At 43.8% G+C, this 20,723-nt stretch overlaps 2 protein-coding genes across 2 annotated transcripts; one reads left to right on the top strand and one right to left on the bottom strand.

Moving 5' to 3' along the window:
• Positions 1-6,013: 6,013 nt before the first annotated feature.
• On the bottom strand, positions 6,014-17,051 carry LOC115317129. The gene is made up of 9 exons (XM_029976688.3): positions 16,920-17,051; positions 14,563-14,675; positions 14,278-14,475; positions 14,129-14,213; positions 13,910-14,065; positions 11,591-11,809; positions 8,631-8,802; positions 7,692-7,768; positions 6,014-6,321 (listed from the first exon to the last, which is right to left on the bottom strand). Exons 1-9 carry the CDS (start codon positions 17,049-17,051, stop codon positions 6,052-6,054), a joined length of 1,422 nt encoding a protein of 473 aa, XP_029832548.2. The 3' UTR covers positions 6,014-6,051.
• A 970-nt stretch (positions 17,052-18,021) lies between these two features.
• On the top strand, positions 18,022-20,463 carry LOC120838971. Its single transcript, XM_040209145.1, has one exon. It carries the CDS (start codon positions 18,022-18,024, stop codon positions 20,461-20,463), a length of 2,442 nt encoding a protein of 813 aa, XP_040065079.1.
• Positions 20,464-20,723: the final 260 nt, after the last annotated feature.

Raw genomic sequence — 20,723 nt, 5'->3', positions numbered from 1 at the left:
ACTGACAAATGTGTATTGCACTGGTCAGTTGTATCTTGCAAATTTACACAGCCTTGATCTTTTTTTTTTAAAAAATTAGACCAGTATACTTCCCATAGTCCACGCCGGGTGGCGACGAAAACGACCGAGTCGAATGGTGGGGCGAGTTCGGCACAAGTATGCATAGATGGCGTCAGGAGCAGCATTGGAAGGTGAAGCCGACATGTGAAAAAAAGACCAAAGCACAAACAGACGGCACTCAAAAGAAATCCGTCGCCAGCAAGAGCGCCGTCGTTATGCAACCACGTCCTTTTTTTCTCTTCGAGATTTGTTTTATTGTCGCATTTATTTTTAAACCAAAATAACTCTACAAAAAGATCATGTTTATTTATTTTAGACCGGAGTCGTCGCGAGCAGTCGCGATTAGAGTTCTTGTATAGGCTCCCTACGGGAGCCAGAGTTGAGCGTTCATCCCCGTAGCCCTGGCGTTCCTGCACGGCATTCGGAATCTCCTCCTTATGTCCAGACTTGGAAAGCAGTTCGTTACAAGTAACAGATGACTTGTAATTCCTTACTTTTTAAAGTAATTTAGAAATTGTCACGTTACATATTTTGGAAGTAATTTTTAATGTAATTTCATTCCAAAGTATTGGTAACGGATTACTTTTATCACTCGTTACTTTTAGAAATATGAGCGTAATACAGTAAGTGTAGCAACACGAGCAGAGCATTTAGCAGCGTAAATAAAGCAAGTTCAACAATAAAGAAAATATCAGGAAGTGAAGAATGGCCGAGAAAGAAGCACGATTTTTTGTATGTCCGGTTTCTAGAACCACTCGAAAAACGAGCAAGGCATGTACAAATATACGTAGAACAAAGATTAAGCAAGCCAACGCCGAGTAGCCTCTCCGTCGCCTTCCGTTGTGATTTCTTCTTCTCCTGGGCACGAGAAAACTCTTCTTATTCGTTTGATTTTGTCTTTTTCACCGTTTCACCCTTTTCAACTTCTGCAACGTCTCCCAATTCTTTCACAGACATCAAACGCAGGTTTGTACCCCGTCGATTCGCAGGTTCACAACTCGCGTAACAGACGATGTAGTCTCGTGCGAGGTGGTCCAACTCTCTTTGTCTTTGATGTGCACTGTATTCTAGCACGTTCACAGGGGCACGGCTGAAAAGCGCCCGGCGCGAGGCTAAGAGCATCGTCTTCGAGGCTACAGACGCTGCTTCTATTATTTTACTTGTCTGGGCATGGTGGTCGAGTCGAGAAGGGGGGGGGGGGGGGGGGGGGAGGGGGTTCGGGTCATCTAAGAAGTGCTGAAAAAGAGAGACAGAGAGTACACGTAAAAGTGGTATGAACTTCTATAACAGTGATTCTCAACCGTCGATGTTTAGCGGGTCCCTCGTGGAACGGCGGAGATAATGGAGAACCCCGTTTGTGGTGAGGGGAGAGAAAAGGTAAAGGTTAAACATACTAATGATATAAAAATGGATATAACTAAGGGCTAGTGTGAAGTAGACTTTTCTTATTGACTGACACACGAGAAAACTCGCTCGAAAATTGAAAAATGATATTTTCGATCTGAAAAAATGACGACTTTTATTAACGGGCTTGACTGATGAGGCAGAGCTTCGCAGACCACAAAGGGTCCGGGGACCGCCGTTTGCGAACCACTGCTCTATAGTTTTGTAAGACCGATGACCACCGCTTCTTTCGCTTTCTATTCCCTCCACTCACGTGGCCTCCGCGATTATTAATACGAAAGTGAGAACCGATGAACGATCGATAACCCCTAACCGCCACTTTTTCGCTGACTGGTCGAGTATTCGGCCATGGGATGTTCTATGTTCCTCTCTTAACGAGATATTCAATATTGAAGGCATTAAAAAATTGGGTTGTGTGGTATGTTTATACAGCCTAGAACTTGGTCTGCCTCACAGGGGCGACGAGTCTCCCAGCTGTAGATGAGCAATTTAGCCAGTGCAGTACAACCGCTAGCCTGGGGTCTTTAACGTGCACCACGCAGTAGTGATATACGACCGCACGCCGGTACGATGCTCATCCAGATCGAAACGGGCAGGGGCGGGGATTGAACCCAGGATCCCTGGGTTCTGCAGCGCGAGCTTTCGCTCCACGTGCTCTTGAAGGCATTAAGGACAACGGAAACAGAGTTTTTGTGCACGCTTTGCTTGCCAAAGATAAAGAAAAAAAACACATTATCACCAGTAAGAACAACAAACTCTAATCTACGGAACGCATCAAAGGTAAGCTGGGACACCTACATTCTGCATTGGGTATACATTGTAACGCTAGAGCCAAGTTTTTCTTTTATTGTGAACAGAGCTTTCGTAGATCGCTTTTTTAGGTCCGAATCAAGTAGCAGAGGTAAACGCTGGTACTAAGCATGCACACCGCTCGCTTTGTCTGCACATTTCCAGAGATCATTTCTGAAGGCCGTAAGCTAGCGGGATGAGGGGTGTCGTTGCAGCTTTCACTGAATTGTCAGCTTACGGGTGAGCGGAGTGCACCTACACTTTTTTTCTTAATTTAAATATTTTATTTTTACAAGGATTACAAAAATTCAGGAGTACGAGATATCAAAAAGAAGTGTTGCAGAATATTTGAGAAAAATATAAAAATTGTTTCTAAAGTTTTGTGGGTAAATGTCCGGCAAAAGTAACGTGAAAGTAATTTGTCACGTAACTAGTAAAGTGCTTCGTTACTTTTCAACGAAAGTAATTTGTAACGGTAATCCATTACAATTGAGGCTCCGTAATTTGCAATTGTAGTTCATTACATTTTTCAAGTAACAAGCAGAAGTCTGATCATGTGACTGAATTCGGCGAATAGTGGCGCCGCACGTTCGAGGCGCGCGGCGCGCTCAAAAGCAGGGGAACGTACGGCGGGGCGTATGGGACTTCCATTGTTGTGCACGGCCTTTGAGTCTGCTCCTCACGTGATCGGATGCTGGCATATAGCGGCACGGCGGCGCGGAAGAACCAGACACGCAACTCTGTCTCCTGTAGGGAGCCTACGCAAGAACTCTAGTACCGATAATGAAGTAGCGCCAGCTATCAATACGGGCGCCAAATGTGCCCTGCCGTTGATCCTTATTTTTTACAAAAAGGTAGCTACGCTTTGTAATTTTCCAAGAAAACAAAACAGCCGGTTAGATTCACTTCGGACGAAAAGTTTAGACTGCTACGTGCAGGCGCAGAATTTCACGGCCCATTTTAGATCCAGCCTGGGTATTTCAGACACCCTATATATACGATATATACTATCGGTGTATATGTCACGGGATATAACATCCCGTAACATATACACCATTTCAGTTTCCCCGCTAAATATAACGAGAAATGCACGGACGGAAAGACGGACAAAAATTTGGGATTGGGAGCGTTCCGTTAAAAATCATTTCCCCCTTTAAAACGGACGATGATAAAAAAAAAGTGGCTGATTCTATTAGGGCCGTCTCATGATGCCGTCGTAGTCGTAAACGGCCGTGAAGGGAACCCGACTGAGGTTCGAGCTTGGCCAGATTAGACTTATTTACCAACTTTTGACGCAAAGCTCGCCAAAATTTCGACCGAAATCGAGAAAAATTCGACGCAGAAAGTTTGGCTTCGTTCGTATAGCTATTGTTGGTCGCGGTGCACGACGTAGTATGTGTGGCATCACACACACATAGAACGTAAAAAAGAGTGACAGCGACTTTTACCTTTAAAGTCGTGTAAAGTATCAAAAGCATAATAGGCGATTGGTGAGGGCAGTGCTTAGGTGTGTGACGTGACGTACATTTTCACATTAAATTTAGCGGGAAAACTGAATGGTTGTATAGGTCACGTGACGTCAGGTGACGTGACGTCGATTTCGATCGCCACATTTAGCGGAGAAACTGGATTGGTGTCTAAGTCAAATGACGTAAATAGCCGAGGTGCTTAGTACACTCTTAAAAAAAAAGGAGTAGTACTTCGTCCTTTTTGGGGACTAAGTCGATGTCACTGAGAGTGATCCCCCAAAAACGGCAAAACCCCGCTTTAGTACCTCCCTTTCTTTTAGTCCCTTTCCATTGATCCCTTCAGGTCCAAATTTTGAACCGTTAAAAGGAGCGATTTTGATCCCTACAGCAGGGCATCAGGGACTAAGTCTTATCTCTTTAGGGGATTAATTATGGTCCCTTGAGCGCCGTCGCGTCCATAATTGGAGGAGCACCTTTGATCCCTTTGGGGATGATTGGGGACTAACATTTTTGTGATTGGGGACTAAAATTCGTCCCTTTGGGGATTAATTTTGCCACGTAAAGGGATGACACTTATAGTTATGAGGGAGTAACTTTCGTCCCCTTGGGGATCAATTTTACAGTAATGGGGGACTAAATTTCGTCCCTTTGAGGATCAATTTTGACCCTTTTAGAGACGAATTTTATAGTAATAAGGGAGTAACTTTCGTCCCTTTGTGGACGAATTTTGAAACTTTTAGAGACGAATTTATTAGTAGCGATGCCCTTCTGCTGTGACCAGGAGTGAAAGGTTTGCAGTTTTGAACAGCTTCCTATTCAGAAAAGGTAGATTGTGCAACTTGGTATCTCGTCTGAAAAGTTGCACAAAGCGCCTTTTCAGAACAGAAAGGTAGTCAATACTGCAGACCTTTCACTCCCATGCACAGCTAAAAGGTGGAAATATTGCAGAGCATCTGAAAAGTCTCGCACCTTTATTTGGAAAAAGCAAGCCGCGTTGCCAAACAAGCAGCAAGCATCATGTCCAACAATAATCTAAATGGTAACGATGCCTGCAAAGACTGGATATGCTCGAACTCTCAGGCATGCTTTAACAGGCAACATCACCATTTTTACGAAAAAAAAGCTAGACCAGGAATCTGTAGACAAAAATTCACTTTCATTGTGGAAATATATTTATTTTATAACTACAAAACACTGAAAATAAAAACAATTGCACATCACAAGTATACAAAAGGAAATACTGCCATCTTGGCACTGAACCCTTTGTCAAGATTTAACACGACTAGCATATTGCAACATTTAGCATGACTAGCAAAACTCGGTAAAAAAACCATTTCAATGTCCGTTTGGTTCCTTGTGTAATGAAAAGGACTAAAATCAAATACCTTATTAAAAAACAGAAAAAAAAGCTCCCATTATAAAATGAGGCAGCAAAATGACTAGCATATTTATATATAAAAAAAAACCTGGCATGGGTTTGTTACTTTGAGGAATATATGTGCTAAAGAGTGACCCAAAGTCCCCAGGCTCTATCTAAAATCGACTAAAAATCTATGCCCGCACATAGCACTGAACTTTTCGTTAAAGGTGCATTTCGCAAGTTGTTTTTCTTGTAAAATTACGAAGTGCAGCTCTCTCTGTAAAAACATAGGGTGAAGAAACTTAACAGGGTCTACAGCCGGCGGCGACGCAGACGACCAAGTCCAATGGCGGACAGGGTTTGGCGCTCGTATAGCTAGATGGCGTCGGGAGCAGCTTCAGAAGGTGCACCCGTTCAGCTGAAGAAAGCAGACGAAATCTGTTGGCAGCAAAAGCGCCGACGTATCTTTTTACTTGTAAGTTTTGCTTTTATTGTTTGCATGTATTTTTCTTTAACCAAAGGAACATTTCAATAAGCAGTTGCGGTGAGGAGGTAGCGCCATCTACAAAACAATGCGAAACATACCCCGCTACTGGACTTCGTCGTTTGCCTTGTTGCCCGCCGTAGACCCTGTCAAGTTTCTTGGCTCCATTTTTTATAGAAAGAGCTACGCTTTGCAATTATACAAGAAAAAAAACAAAGCGCGAAATACACTTGACGAAAAAGTTTTGATTGCTACGTGAAGGAATCGATTTTTACGGTCCATTTTAGAGCCTGGCGACTAGGGTCACCCTATATTTATATAAAAAAAACCTGGCATAGGTTTTTGACCTTCAAGAATAGATGTGCTGAAGAAACTAAAAATAAAATGCATTCCTTCAATGCATTACACAAGCACAGAAAAACTTGTTTACCAACAAGTAAAAAAAAAAAAAGCCCCCCAAAAAAAGAAAGGAAAAAACCTTAGTTTTATGTTCTTTTTGAACTCAGGGCAGTGAGCAGCCTTGTGCCCATGCAGCCCAGCTTTGAGTGTTTCAGACCTGCAAGTCTTTCGAAACAAACAAATGTACGACGACACTTAACGAAGTACTGAAGGTCAAAAACCCATGCCAGGCAAAAACAAAGTGCTACAGCTTCCAGAGGGCCCTCTGCCTCATAGGCCTGGTTTTCAAAAAGCACACTGCAGCGCTCTGTTGATGTCGTGGGGCACACTGCGATGGGATAGACTGCGGGGCAAGTCTGAAACAAAGATTCAAAATAAAGACAAATTGTATAAAGTCAGTTTTTCTTGTTTTCACCATTGTTTTGCTGATTTTCTTTGTTGCCAGCTACAGTGGCGACCCAAAATATGGACAGTATCAACCCCCCCCCCCCCGAGTATCAACTACTAGGCGGTGTGCCACCCCTCTTCTGGCCACAGCACCCTAAAGTTTGACTTTTACAAGTAGAAGTTCGGTTCAGTGTCTCAAATGTCACCGAAGGCAACGTGTTTGTGCCATCTGGTTGCCGCCCTTCCGAATGAGGTAGCGTTCAAAGTTTACGGCATTCTTTAGAATCCGCCTTCGGCCACTGTATGAAGCACTTAAAGCTTCCATCCTTGAAGGAATACGGTCTCAGAAGGCAAGCATTGCAGCAGCTGCATCCAGCAGATCAGCAACGTCAAGACCAATGTATTCCATTTTGCACATGCTGGCTGGCGTTTGGCACACGCTCTTCGTACTAACTGATCGCCGCTTCCACAAAGGCAACCAGCACCTGTGAAATATTTCTGCTTTTGCTGAAAATGATGTTATGCTCTATATGTAGAAATACTTCACTGAAGCTTCATATATTGTCCCCCTTCAACTAAGAACTGAACAAAGCATGAATCTAGTCAAACCCGCTAGGAACTTAAAAAAAGAAATTTTACTGTGAGATTTAGCTTGTGAAGAGCCCAGAAAAAGCTGTTTGTTATGAAATGGCAGCTACCACTGAAAACAACCAAGAGGTTCTATTCAGAAATGACAGCTGACATCTCTTGTAAGGGGCTAAAAGAATATATGACAGGTCATTAGACCAGTGAGACTTGATCTAAAATAGGCCTGAAAAATTAGCCCCTACATGTAACAACTAAGTTTCAACATTCACTAAAGATGTTTTACTGCCGAATATCCGACCGATGCAGGCGATAGAGATAACCAAGGGTGATGTTTGTGGTGCGATCTCCCGATAGGCACACCAAGCAGACAATAGCACTCGCTGGATTTACTCTCATAATGACTGCACCCAGGGGCAGGTGCAGGAATTTCCTGAGTGGGGGGGGTCAGGTGTTGGTCAGCGTACCATATGTTTAGGAACCCTCTTCCTCTCTCCTTGTTTCACGCCCTAAATTTTACACATTCAGAAATCAAGAGGGAGGTCAGGACATTCGGGCCCCCCCCCCCCTCAAAATCCGCCCCTGACTGCACCCCCAACAGGCATCAATATATGGACTTATTTTTAGTTTTGAACTGCGTCCAACTTAGCCGGCTAGCCACCAAGACAGCCGAAATCATGGCAGTCTTGTTGCCTACAAATTTTTTTTAGTCATGCTGTATATAGTCTAAAATGACGAAAATGTCTAAACTTACTTCGCATGTGATGAAGGAATTGTGCGTTTCTTTCAGCAGGAGTGGAAACAAACAGAAGAAGATCAGACAGTTCAGTTCTGAAAAATAATAATGGCAAAGTTAGCTATTTCAGGCAACTAACACTTCCAACTTGCATCCCCCAAATTTTTAATATTTATCAGTGGTCAACCCGAACTTTCTTTTTTCCTTTTTGAATGAGGAAAGTTCATTCGTTGATATTCTCACACCAACACCCACCACCTAGTCATGCCACTGCAGTAAATTGCAGCGTAATACACCGAGACCGATCTTTGTGGACCGCTTGAAGTGGGTTGCATGAAAAAAACTTTAGATGCTCAAGTTACTGCGAACTTGTGAGAATGGCAAAGTATCAGTTTCAAAAGCCCAGTCCCCAATACGCTATCTATGCCTTCTGGCGCGCTTTGGCGACACATGAACGCGCATGGTGCATGAAATGCCCAGATGTTATCAAAGCTAGGAAGTTCACGCTGGAGGCGGGACGACTGAAACTGCTATTTTGTTTCCTCATATGCACACACTTAATGAACACATTAATCACCCATGCTAGTAATATTTTTTGAAACTAATCCATTCAATTATGCTCAGTGCCAAGTGTCACGGCAATGCAACAAAATAGGAAGGCTGTATATAAGCATCACATCAGTAATGCAAATTTATGTTTTCTTTTAACTACAGCCATTCACCAATCTTTTTTAAAGGCACAGATCACCAGACGGTCACTCACAATATAAAAATTAATGTGCAGCGGCAATTGGAATTTCAGATGCCATACAGCTCACTCCTAGATCTCAAATTTACATAGTTTGCACCCACCTATAACACGAACCAAGTCGGCACCAATTTGGTTGCCAAAGAAAGCTAGCTGGATTGGGACTTCCGCTAACAGTCAATGAAGGCTTAATTCTAAAGCAGGTATACCTTGTTTCTCGGATTCCTCAACAACATCCAACCGTTCAAGAGTCTTGTAAAAAATATCGGGCTTTGGCTTGTTCTCCGTTAGTTCAAGAACTGCTGTCAGGTTTTCGGAGGCCATCTCAAAGAAACGTTGCTTCAGATTGATGCTTGTGATCCGTTCAAACTCATAAAAAATCTGAAATAAAAAAAGTTTACCTTTAGTCAACCTATAAATCATAAACTACCCTGTAGAAAAGCAGGAGGCAAGTAAAAAAGATTCCCATTTTATTATGAAACGGAATCATAATGGCAAAGGTGTCAGTGAATTAAAGACTCGTGGTGCTTGCTTTTGCCATGGAGGTAGTGCCAGTTAAAGGCTATGGAATTGTTATCAGCTTTCTGAAAGTAATTAGTTCCAAGCACATTTCATTATGCTTATGATCACATTTAGCTTCGCCCGTGCTTCAACAAATGCTGATAATACTTCAAATAAACAAATACATAAAAACAAGTATGAAGTACCCAGATTCGCCACATAAACCAGACTAACGCAGAATGCGTACTGTTTTTGGTTGGCCAGTTTCGATCAGAGGCATCTTTGGCAAGTTAGACTATTGATGAAATTTGTTTGAGGATGAGACATGAAAATACAACACATACTGCACCACTCAACTTTATGCAAATTGTCCTTTTAGTGCACGATATGTTGCCTTTTACTTCATCTTCTGCATGGTCCTCTTTTCACCTTTTGTTACCTTTTCCGCCTTCCTACGCAGTTTCAAAGATCCCTAACCAGGCTTTCCAAGGCGTGACAGTGCTGTGATAAGACCCTGCAGCTCATTAACTACTGTGTCTAGGGATTACATACAATTGGTGCTACTTCTCTTTTTGGTGGCCACAAGAGTATTATAAAGATTGCAGTTTCCAAGACAGCAAATATTAAAAGTAAGGACACTGAAAATAAAGCACAAATTTCTTTGGGATAACATTATTCGCTGCAATGGACGTTAGGCAGACAGCGTTAGCCAATAATCAGTAGACTACAGTAGTCAACTGATTTTTCGGACAAGTCCAATTATTCAGCTCACACCATAGAGTTAATGCGTACCATTGCCTCGATACTACGTCCTACGTAAAAAACAAGGTGGGTTCAGGTTATAGTCTGGTTTTCCGGTACCGCTACTGCCAACATCACCAGCCCCTGCCCATTTTTATAGTTCTCCTCAAGCGCCGCAAACATATATGCGACAGAGTACGACCGAGAGAGACCAGACCGGTTTTTAAGCCTCTTACGACGTCTTAGGACCGGATACACTGCAGCAGAGCTGGTCCTAAGACTTCGCAAAAGGCGTAAAAACCGGTCCGATTTTTCCAGTCTTACTCTGTCGCAAGAATGAATGGGCCTTCATGGTCCAAGTTTTTTGAGTGTGAAAAGAGCGGCCGTCTGCCATTTTTGTGGTCTTGAGTGCAAAGGTATTTTGCCGATAGGCTTAGTATTGAAGCAAGCTTGGTGGACTAAACATTGTCTCCAAATAGTGCCAACTTCAACTTCCCCGTTTGTGCCAACGAAGGCGCCAACAAAGCGCATCACCTTGATCAAACAGATCAACAAACAAGGAAAAAGTGAATATAAAGCAAAAGTTGCAAGAGAGCTTATATTTGACATCAAGCAAGTGGAAAGTGGCTAATATGCAATGAAAAATGCGTGGAAATTTGACATTTTGGCTGAAATCCAGACAATTTTGGGGTCCCCCCAGAGTCAAAGAATGGTTGGCAATTGTTATTACCTAAAATCCATTCACTATTCAAATATTTGTTTCAGCTGGTGCATTCTAATTAGAAATTTCTTGCTCGTCGACAAAGCATGCCTAGCAGATGTGAAAATTAAGAACACAAAATTCTTCCCTGCACTGTTCTTTGTCAAATTTAAGCTGTGAGCAAACAAGATACCGTAACAACATACAAAAACAGGCAGCGGCCGAGTTCAGCTCGGAAGCAACATCATCCTTCGCAGCGGAAGCGGGTTGCTGAGCTGATAAGGGTCGCATGGCCATAGAAAAGGGGCACCCTACTCTAATGTCTCCTCTGTCACTCAGCTTTCTGTGCAAAGCAGAATTTAGATGTCAAATTTTTAGGATCACTATGGCATATTTTGACAACAGGCAACAGATTTTAACTGGAATCTGGTACGTGAGGTCACATTTGGGTGTTATAGCTTTGAGCTCTCTGCTTTGCCTGGATTAAAAACTCACTCGGAACCACCGAGGCAACATCTGCCAGGTGAAGCAAAATATTTAAAACATTGATTAGCGGATTTTAGGTCCTTAATTTTCTCAATAAACTCCACGATGTCTGCTCTGGAGGATAGTGTGTATACTCTAGTAATAGCTGCACTATTTATGAAGAAAACCTGAGGGTTCACTTTTCTGCAAAGCATGCAGATTGTCAATCACCGCGATCGACAGCATGATTCCAGGTGTATACAGGACAGAGATAATGTCTTCGCAAAGATACCATTTGTTTGGAGAATAGTGTTCTCGACCTTGTTAATCCCTGTTATTTATGTACACCGTAATGATTAGCTGTACATGTGTTCTGTGGGAAAGTAGATGCAAGGGCCTTCTTCATATACAGCGCGGCTATTACTCGAGTAAATACGGTAAAGTCGTCCCAAAAGAATCATCTCTCCATTTCCAGTGTCCTCTTTCCTTATTTGCTGTCTTAGGAAGAAACACCCACTTAATAGCTAGAACACTTCTCCTAGGCACTCAGACAGCACAGGGGCAGAGCATTAGACTACTGGGAGAGAGTTTGGTGGCTCGATTCCTGCAAAGGGACAAAGGAACTTTTGTAAAGAAACATGGCCATGTTATGTTTCCGTTACAACCCATCGTGATGCTTGAGACCTAGAAGCCAGCCCTAAATGCTTTGTACGTTATTAATTAAAAAGCAAGTAGACTTGATGGCACTAAGCGAAATATTACCTGCTGTTTGAGCTTAAGGGCCGGATAATCCTCCAAGATGTCCGAGATTGAGGCGGCCGAGCTGACAAGCTCTCTCCTTGCTTGGAATGTCCTTCCCATGGCGTCGTTTACAATTTCCTTGTCAGGGACCTGTTTCTTCAACTCTCTTTTCATGGTGTTCACGTGGCCAGCGACGCTATGTCGATCCTCTGACACGTCCAATGCTCCAAACTGTGCACACTTGCAAGCAACAAACAAACTTGTTCAGTAAATCTGCTCATCACCCCCCGTCGAATTTTCTTTCCACTTGGCCTTATGTTGCAGGCAAATTATTGGTTTGGAGCAGCCACTGACGATTTTGGAACAGATGCCAATATTTGTTACCATATCATTCGGAAATAAGAAGTTATTGTATCTCTAAATTAGTTCATCTGTGGTAATGATTGATTGTTCCTCTTTGCAACAGGAGCATTTTACTTATTACGTTCGCTGATAACAGTAGATAGGATGCAAAAGTAACACTGAGCCTTTTTTTAAGAACTACGGCTCTGTTCAGAGTAGGTTCCATTTACAATGGGTACTTAAAAACTGTCAAAAAATTATGTCCGCCTTGTCGATGAACTCTTTCTCAAACAATGCGCTTGCACCGCCTGTGGCAGCCTCTCCATGCCTCACTGGAACCCCTTTCTGGTGGTGCCTCGCACCCATGAGACAACCACTTTCAGCTTATCAATGAGCCCAAAATGATGTCTTCACAGGGTTTTGTTCATACCGCCTAACAGGTGATAACCACTGACGGCACAGTCAGGCCATAACCATGCACGACTTAACATTGAATGGTCGTACATTTTGTCCAAAGATGGCCACACCCCATTGCCAGTCTAGCATGGCATCGTGTGCATTCTTGTCAAGCCGGAATCGGCCGGCATATAATCGGGTTTGGCCATCTTTCTGCCATGTAGTACAACCAGCTGGACATTTGGTCGTGCATTGCTATGGCCTGACCATGCAGCCAGGAGCTACGACCCTTTCGGTGGCATAAAAAGCCTGTGAGGATGCCATATCCTGAACATTGATAAGCCGGAAGCAATTGTCCAGGCTTAAATGGGAGGCACAAAAAAAGAAAACTTTCCAGCACGGCATGGAAAGGCTGCCACAGGTGGCACTAGGGCATTCAGCTTAAAGGGGTCATAAAACGCTTTGCAAGCTTACTTTTTCCTGTTTAGCTTTCCTCAACTCATAAATCGTGCAGTCTACCAAACTGTTCAAGACTAAAAGAGGGGAGTCCCCTCTAGCTCGGAATCTCGTTTGTATAGCTGGACAGAGCCATTTTCCCCCTAGAAGATTAGCCCAGCGCTAAAAATTCAGACAAAAGTTGCATTCCCCACCGCATTCACCCCAAAGTTGACAGTGTTGTGGAAGCTATGTGCTCGTTGGGCCAGGCACACTTGCCACGTGATCACGCTCTCTCGCACAGAGAATGAGGTCTGGTGATGAAAGGAAGGCGGCTGATTGGTCGGGCAAGCGCATAGCTTCCACTGCAATGTCAGCTTAGTGGTGAAGGGAATAAGTAAGGTCCGGTATCGGTTGACATGCGTTTGGACCCGGTGACACGCTATGGTAACCGCGGATGTAGCACAGTGAAAAAGGCAGAAAGCTTACGAAGGTACGAAATAGTCCGCTGTGTTTTCAAATTTTCTCACAGGAAGTCAGGCTTTTGACTTTCTACCTTTTTTTCTTTTGACCCACTGAACGATGTGCTATTAGTAAAATCCCAATCTAGAGTGATTTATACCAGCCGAAAATAAATATTTGAATTGGTCGCATTTAACCTTAAAATAAAGTGTCATGGAAAATTTTCATTGAATGTGTGCAATGCCACACAGAAGCTCAGAATTATTGTGAATATGAATAAGTATGAGGCATCTGTGTTTCGATTCCTATGTCACGGGGCAGCGAATGGACAAGAATTATGTGCGTCCCGCTACACACTTAGTGCGAACAAGCCATCACCTGTTTTCATTGTATTCTTAGTATTGTAGGCTCAGTAGAAACACTAACCTACTATAAAATACCGGGCAAGCACCCACTCAAACTTTGGAGATAATCGGAGAGAAATAGGGGATGAGCCGTATGTACCGTGCTTATTTTTGAGATTTTACAAATTTGGGAGTGGGCGCTTAGTGTGGAATGGGCGGACACTCGGTATTCTATGGCAAGCCGTAAATTTTGATACCAGGCAGTACATCTTCCAAGTAAAATGCGAAAAACCGCCGAAGTTGTGTTCGCACTAACAGTGTCGCAAGGTGTACAAAATTTAAGAACCCTCCCCCCACATACCACCGGTGTCCTGTAGCAACGGCGAGGGTCGGAAACATCAGCCACAGCTGTAGTCCCCTTGGAGCTCGTTGCTCCGTTGTTGGGAAGAATCCCAAGTCCTTGCAGCTTCCGCCGCTCATACTTCGCTTTAAAACGAAGTGAACGGTGCCAGGAGTCCTAGAATGTTCAGGATCATTACTGAGCACTAAGAGATATTCACATGTCATGAAAAACACTTACATATCCTGTACCAATGCTGTCCCGAAGGTCGGGATGCTTGAGGATGAGCTGCCGTGCTGCCTCAGCGTAGAGCCTTCCAGGATAACTGAAAAGTTTCACATAAAATTCTCAGTGCCATAACCTTGATGTATGTCTCGCAGTTAACTTACAGACTGTACTCGCATAAAAGGTGATATATCCATTGGATTATTCTTTTTCTGAGTGTATTTGTCAGGCAGGCCTTGTCTTTCTGGGCTTTTAATGAAAGAACAATGTCTAATGGGAAGTCTGGAAGGACAAACTCCAACTCCGACCGCACAAATTGCACCCCTTCTGTGCCATTGTTTGAAACCACAACACTAGATGGTCTGAAACAGAAAAAGACCTATGAACATCTGCAAACTCTGGTCATTGTAATTTATCAGCACTGTTAAAATCAAAGAACATAAGCTTACTCTACTTCAATCCCAGGGGGATTTCTCTTTTGAACCAACAGGATTTTTCCTTTATCTTCTAGAACTGCTCCGCAGTCGTAGTCCACATAGGCTTCGAAGTCCTTGTCAAACACCTGATGGCGAGAGTACACAGAGGATGTAGTAAACATTGCTATCCAGTTATAAACATAGTCGTGAAGGGGGGCGGAGGTAAATTAAAGAAATAAAAGTGCAAGAGCTCTTTCATGAGCAGGAAATGGTTATGTGGGCTGTCATCAAGACATTGTTTGCCTAAGGTGGGCTGCTTCAGACGGGGTTTCCAGCAATTTCGAGGTTGCTGGTGGGTTGCTCCCTAGCTTCCCCTATATCTACACGCGAGCAGCCCTGACAACTCCGAGACTTTTGAAGTGGTAGCAGCCGCTTCAAACGTCAAACAAAAAATTTTTTATTAATGTAGATGCATAGCTGAAAGTCTGCCATGCATTATAAAGCTGTTTATATTTTCACAAAAGTCACGTGAAAATCCCAGTAAGGGGAAGTATGTTGACAAAAAACATGAAGATGAGAAAATCGAAGTTTTGACATTGAACATAGAAAATTGTGTGGAGAATGAAAAACAATAATTGCCGTGAAGGTGTAGTGTAAGTCTTCCTGAACAACTCGACATAAAAAATGTAATCCATTGATGGGAACATTAGAAAAAAAAAATAGAAAAAAGTAAAGAATGAGTGAAATGTTGATAAAATCACATTGGAAGGAAGTGGGATCTCAAAATATTTTTTTTTTGTTCATTGGTCTATCTGGGACTTTTTGTACAGGCATGCAGTTTACAATGTTGATTCCATAACTGCAATCAGATTTGAGATCTTTGTCAAAAGTTGTCAACAAAATAAAATATTAATTAGTTCATTTTAAAATGGGTTTTAAAGAATCTTGCTAAAATTTAATGCAAAAAGGTATCACGCCCTAAAGAAATGTCATACAAGCTAAAGCCATTTTTGCAAGATAATGAAAGTGAACAGAAGACGTAATAGAGGCTACAAGAATGTCTATTAATGAAGTGCCAGTTCTATATACCAAAAAATATCATAATGAAAATAGCTCTAGCTTGCATTCTAGTTCATTTCAAATAAAATAGTACCGAGTTTATGAAAATCGGTTGAGCGCAAGTGAATCAAAAAGCCCACCAGGCCGGAGGATAGCTGGGAAAACAGACTTGGACGTATGGGTATGCATACCCAACAAATGTTGAAGCTTTATATGAGATGCCCTTGGTTTGAATTTCACACTAAAGAGGCACGGGGAGGGAAAGCAGCCCCTTATGCAACAATTCGTTAGCCCTGAGGCATGGGCGAAGTTGTCGAACACGAACTTGATCCAGTTGCTTCTATCAGCGGTAGAGCGAGTTGCGGCATCGGCGAAGGCTTTCGTCGATGCGGCACGTCTCCTCGTAGTGTTTAGCCTGTGCGTGTTGACTTTCAAACCGGCGTCCCCAGCCATCGAAACTCAAAGCGCGCAGAACTAAACAAGCAGGAAAGCAAATATACGCGAAAAAGGAAAGCTAAACAAAGAGGAGGTATCAAAATATTTACACGAAGGACGCAAAGACAGGGAACATACGAAACACTAGGAAGCAGAAAGAAAACCCTGAAATTATCGATATAGAAAGCTGAGAAATGCGAATATAACATGTCTCGAACGGCGAAGCGAGCGAAAGCAGACGACGCGGGAGCCCGCGGAGCGGCTGGGACGCCGCGCCGGGGAAGCCAGGAGAGGGGGCGCGCGTCTCTGTCAATGAGAGAGCTGCGCCTCGGAGGAGCGCGCGCTTTGCCCAATCAGCGCATTTCCAGCCCTCGGGAAAGATAAGCGCGGGAAACTAGCTTCCGAACAAGACTAAAATGGAGGTCAGACGCTTGAACTTCCAGCCCTCGGGAAAGATAAGCGCGGGAAACTAGCTTCCGAACAAGACTAAAATGGAGGTCAGACGCTTGAACTTTGTCGACATTTCAGAGTTTAGGCTTCAAGTCGGGTCCATCAACGCTTACAAATTGTCACTTTTTCTATTTAGAGACCGAATTGAGCATTTATATTTTGTGAGGATATACTCTTGAACTATATAGACCAATCGTACATTTTGAAAAATTGAATTTTTCGCGATCTTTTTTTATATGTTGATTTGCGTCTCACACTCCCCCGTGATACTCGCACCCTCCGAAAAGGGTGACCCGACGCGCAATACAGCATCTCGACGCAAAAGGTTACAAGGGGCACACGAAAACACACCGACACTTCTGCGTTCGCATACCAAGATGTTTAAAAAAAACAAGTCATCCTAATTTTATGTCTAAAATATAAAAGCAGAGCAATTGCCAACTTACCTCAATAAATGTAGAGTTAATGTCAACATCCGGAAACTTTTCACGTATTGCTTGCCTCAGTTCACTCTCGGCACACTTCTCTTGCAGGTCGATTACTCGATTATGTTCTTCGAACGCAACGAGTAGGCGCATAGTTCCTCCTAAACAGGCGTTGGGACCTCTCGAAAAAGCTGCCCGCTCCTCGGCTGTGGCAACAACGACGGCGACAACGATGGCGATAACACAACACAACAACGGATACCGAGTTTCCCGCCCACCGTGTTCCCGCCTTTTTCGCTTCCTGCGGTTCTCCAGTTTCTCGAAGGAGGCGACAACGACGGCGACAACGACGGCGACAACACAACACAACAACGGATACCAACTTTCCCGCCCACCGTGTTCCCGCCTTTTTCGCTTCCTGCGGTTCTCCAGTTTCTCGATGATCATGACGCGGACCACGCGGCTGCCGCGGCGCAGTGGCAATGGCGTCCTCGCTTTTTCGAACATTGAGGGACGTTAGGTGGAAAGAGAGGGCCAATTGCGTACGCGCACGTAGACCCTAGCAACAGCGCTCACGCCGGATTGGCTGACGCTGACGCCGTCTACAGGTCTACATAGGCAGCCGTTTGAACGCAGAAACGCAGCGTCTTAATCTTTTTTTTTTTTTTTTTTAGCATTTGGCGATATTTACATTTCTTTTTTACGACTAACATTGAAAGAAATGAATGTTGACGATGAAACTTCGCTGAACTAAATGGTATGGACACCTCGCCGACCTCTTCTAGATGGATATATAATAATGGCTATACCCTTTGTAACGGGCGGCAGCTTGCGCCACCTAGCCTAACTTGCGCCTTTGTCTGATTTATTCCCATTTTACCGAGCGCGCTACGAAGTGCTGTATCAAAGCAAATTAATCGTTTTAGAGGCTTTCTTGCGTGCCTTGTCTCGAGAAGGCGTAGGCTAACTACAAGCACTAAATCGCCTTAAACTGGTGGTAATATTGTGTGCCCCGCGCCCCGCTTCATGTGTATTGTGTACGTTCCAGGTTTGCGTTCGCGTGCGGGGCTGTATTTCATCTGTCGTTGTTTACTCTGAAAGTTCTTTCGTGTAAGCAGCTGCCATGCCTGTAATATACTGCCCCCTCTGCCCCTTCTATGATGTGAAGTTTGTACGAGTTGTGAATCACGTAGGTCAGGTCCATGCAAGTGCACACAATTTCAAAGTGACCTGTGGTTTGGACAACTGCGTGAAAGTATTCAGCTGCTTCCAGACCTATAGGAGGCACCTTTACCGGAACCACAACATGCTCGACACCGAGTTCAGCTCGGATGACGCAGCCCAGTCAACACCAAGTGCCAGTGCTTCAGCTACAGACTTTGATGAGGGCACCGAGCCTATTACACAGCCTTGTGACAGCGCAAAGCTCGAGAAAGAGACGCGGCCATTTTTGGAGGTGAAAAGGACATTATTGCTTTTCCATCTCAAGATGACTGAAGGCCTGAAGCTGCCTTATAGTACAGCAGATACTATTTTTGGAATGGTTAAGCTGTTGCTTTCTGCAACCCTCAAGGAGTTTGCAGAGGAGGTCAACAAGAAGCTGGCGACTCTCAAGGCTGATCTGCCAGGCTCTGACATCAACACACTGCTTCAAACAGAAGGCCTAGTGGATGTTCTGTTTTCTGGAATCCAAACCAAACACCAGCGAACAAACCTTGTCAAAAAAAGCCTTCCGTACACCGAAGCAAGAGAAATTCAACTGCAGCAAGGCGGGGCTCCAAAAAGATATTTTCAATATGTGCCCATTCAAGACGTACTCCAAAATCTGCTCACCTGTGACGACATCTACGAAAGTGTGGAACAACCTCCTAGCCAAAGAGAGGACGGCATGTTGAATGATTTCAGCGATGCCAACTTCATCCGAGAGCAGCAGAAAAAGGTACAACTTGCTGGAGACCAGCAAAGCACCATTTTTCTTCTTCTTTACACCGATGAACTGGAACTGAACAATCCACTGGGATCTGCAGTAGGTAAACACAAAATTCTCCTTGTCTACTTCAGCATCCTGAACATACACCCACGGCACCGTTCCAAGCTGAGCTCTATACATCTGCTCATTATTGCCCGATACTCGACGGTCACGGATTTTGGGTTGAAGGTCCTCTTGGAGCCGCTCATTAAGGATCTGAACATCTTGAGGACACACGGGTTTAGAATGCACAACAAAGCATTTAAAGTATGCGTCGTTGCAGTGGTTGGCGACAACCTTTCACTTCATCGTCTGGCTGGCTTAACGTGCTCCTTCAGTGGCGGGCGTGTGTCCCGCTTCTGCTTAGCAAAGTATGAAGATTTACGCGATCTTGTCCTTCCTACCCAATGTGTTACAAGGTCGGGTGCATCTCATGCCAGTCACCTGGCTGCATTTCTCCTGGATCCTGCACGCAATGGTAAGATCTACGGCATCACAGGTCCGTCCCCACTTGCGTCTTTGGAGGGGTTTGACATCATGAATCAACTACCCCCAGATGCCATGCATGATGTCCTGGAAGGTGGGATTGCAGTTGTGGTCAAGGCCGTACTGAAGGGTCTCGTAGATTCAAAGGTTATCAAGAAAGACGACTTGAATCGCATTGCTCAGTTTTCCTACGGACAACATGACAAGAAGTCGAAGCCTGTGTTTGATCCCGACAAGTTTTTGGCTCCATCTGGCAACTTGAAGGGGACCGCTTCCCAGAAATTGTGCCTTTTTCGACTGTTGCCTCAGATTCTTGGAGACTTGATTCCACAGAATGATAGCAACTGGAATGTGTACACAGCGTATCGGCACATTGTGGACATAATTCTCTCGGATACAATGCCAAGGGACTGTGCTGCATACCTCGAAGTAAAGGTCTCGGAGTTTCTCCGCCTCTTCACAGAGCAGTATCCAGACAAATCCGTGACCCCAAAGCTACACTACCTCCTACACTACCCCAAGTATATCTTAGAATTTGGACCACCCCGCAGATACTGGGGAATGAGGTTTGAAGCCAAACATTCTTATTTTAAAGGACTGGCATCAGAAGTAAAAAACCACAAGAACATCTGCAAGACCTTGTGTCAGAGGCACCAACTCCTGCAGGCGTACCAGATATCTTCTGCTACACTGAGTCAGCCTATTGATGTGTCTGGAGTGGCCGTCGTGAAAACCGCATCACTTCCTGAGGAATTTGTGGTTTTGCTTCCCCAAGGTTTGAGAGAATTGGATTCTCTGAGCTCTGTCAAGACAGCTGCTTTCAACAACTGCAGCTACAGGGTTGGCGATGCATTTGTTCACTCAGTCGATGATGGCAACCCTAGTTTTGCGGAAGTGCATGGTCTTTTCGTTGCCAGTGGAACGTTGATCATAATGGCAAAAAAGCTCGCCACTGTTGAAGTTTCAAAACACAGATGTTCCTACATCGTCCTGCGTCGTGATGATGCAATGTGTGTAATACCGAACTTCCAATTTGACTATTATCCACTGGACTTTTACCCATACGGCAGTTTTCTCGAGGTTGTGCCTCATTACGAGATATTTGTGTAATCGGGATGTGGACTGCATGTGAAATGGTTGTGTTAAATACATTTGCATATTGTTTTTTTCTATCCTTTTTGTGAAATATATTTATGCTTGAAAACATTTTGCATTTCCTCTTAACATTTATTAAAAAAATGACAAAGGAGAAATTTATAGAATTTAAAGTGAAGTCAATGGATGTTATTAAAAGAAAATAGGGAAATGAAGAATAAATAGTACTGTATTAAAAATAAGGTGTGAACAAAAATGATCTCTCTTAAGTCGTC

Source organism: Ixodes scapularis, unplaced genomic scaffold (assembly GCF_016920785.2).
Source record: "Ixodes scapularis isolate PalLabHiFi unplaced genomic scaffold, ASM1692078v2 PGA_scaffold11__112_contigs__length_91849675, whole genome shotgun sequence".
NCBI classification, from domain to species: Eukaryota; Metazoa; Arthropoda; class Arachnida; order Ixodida; family Ixodidae; genus Ixodes; species Ixodes scapularis.
Note: the sequence above shows the minus strand (reverse complement) of the source record. Positions and strands in the feature narration are given on the sequence as shown.

Bases quoted from the DNA above. Each gene is read 5' to 3' on its own strand.
- LOC115317129 (XM_029976688.3), bottom strand. From the start codon at position 17,051: ATGCGCCTACTCGTTGCGTTCGAAGAACATAATCGAGTAATCGACCTG. The intron at 14,066-14,128 runs GTAAGTGTTTTT...TGAACATTCTAG, and splicing joins ACAGCATTGGTACAGGATAT to GACTCCTGGCACCGTTCACT. The intron at 7,769-8,630 runs GTATACCTGCTT...ATTATTTTTCAG, and splicing joins TGAGGAATCCGAGAAACAAG to AACTGAACTGTCTGATCTTC.
- LOC120838971 (XM_040209145.1), top strand. From the start codon at position 18,022: ATGCCTGTAATATACTGCCCCCTCTGCCCCTTCTATGATGTGAAGTTT.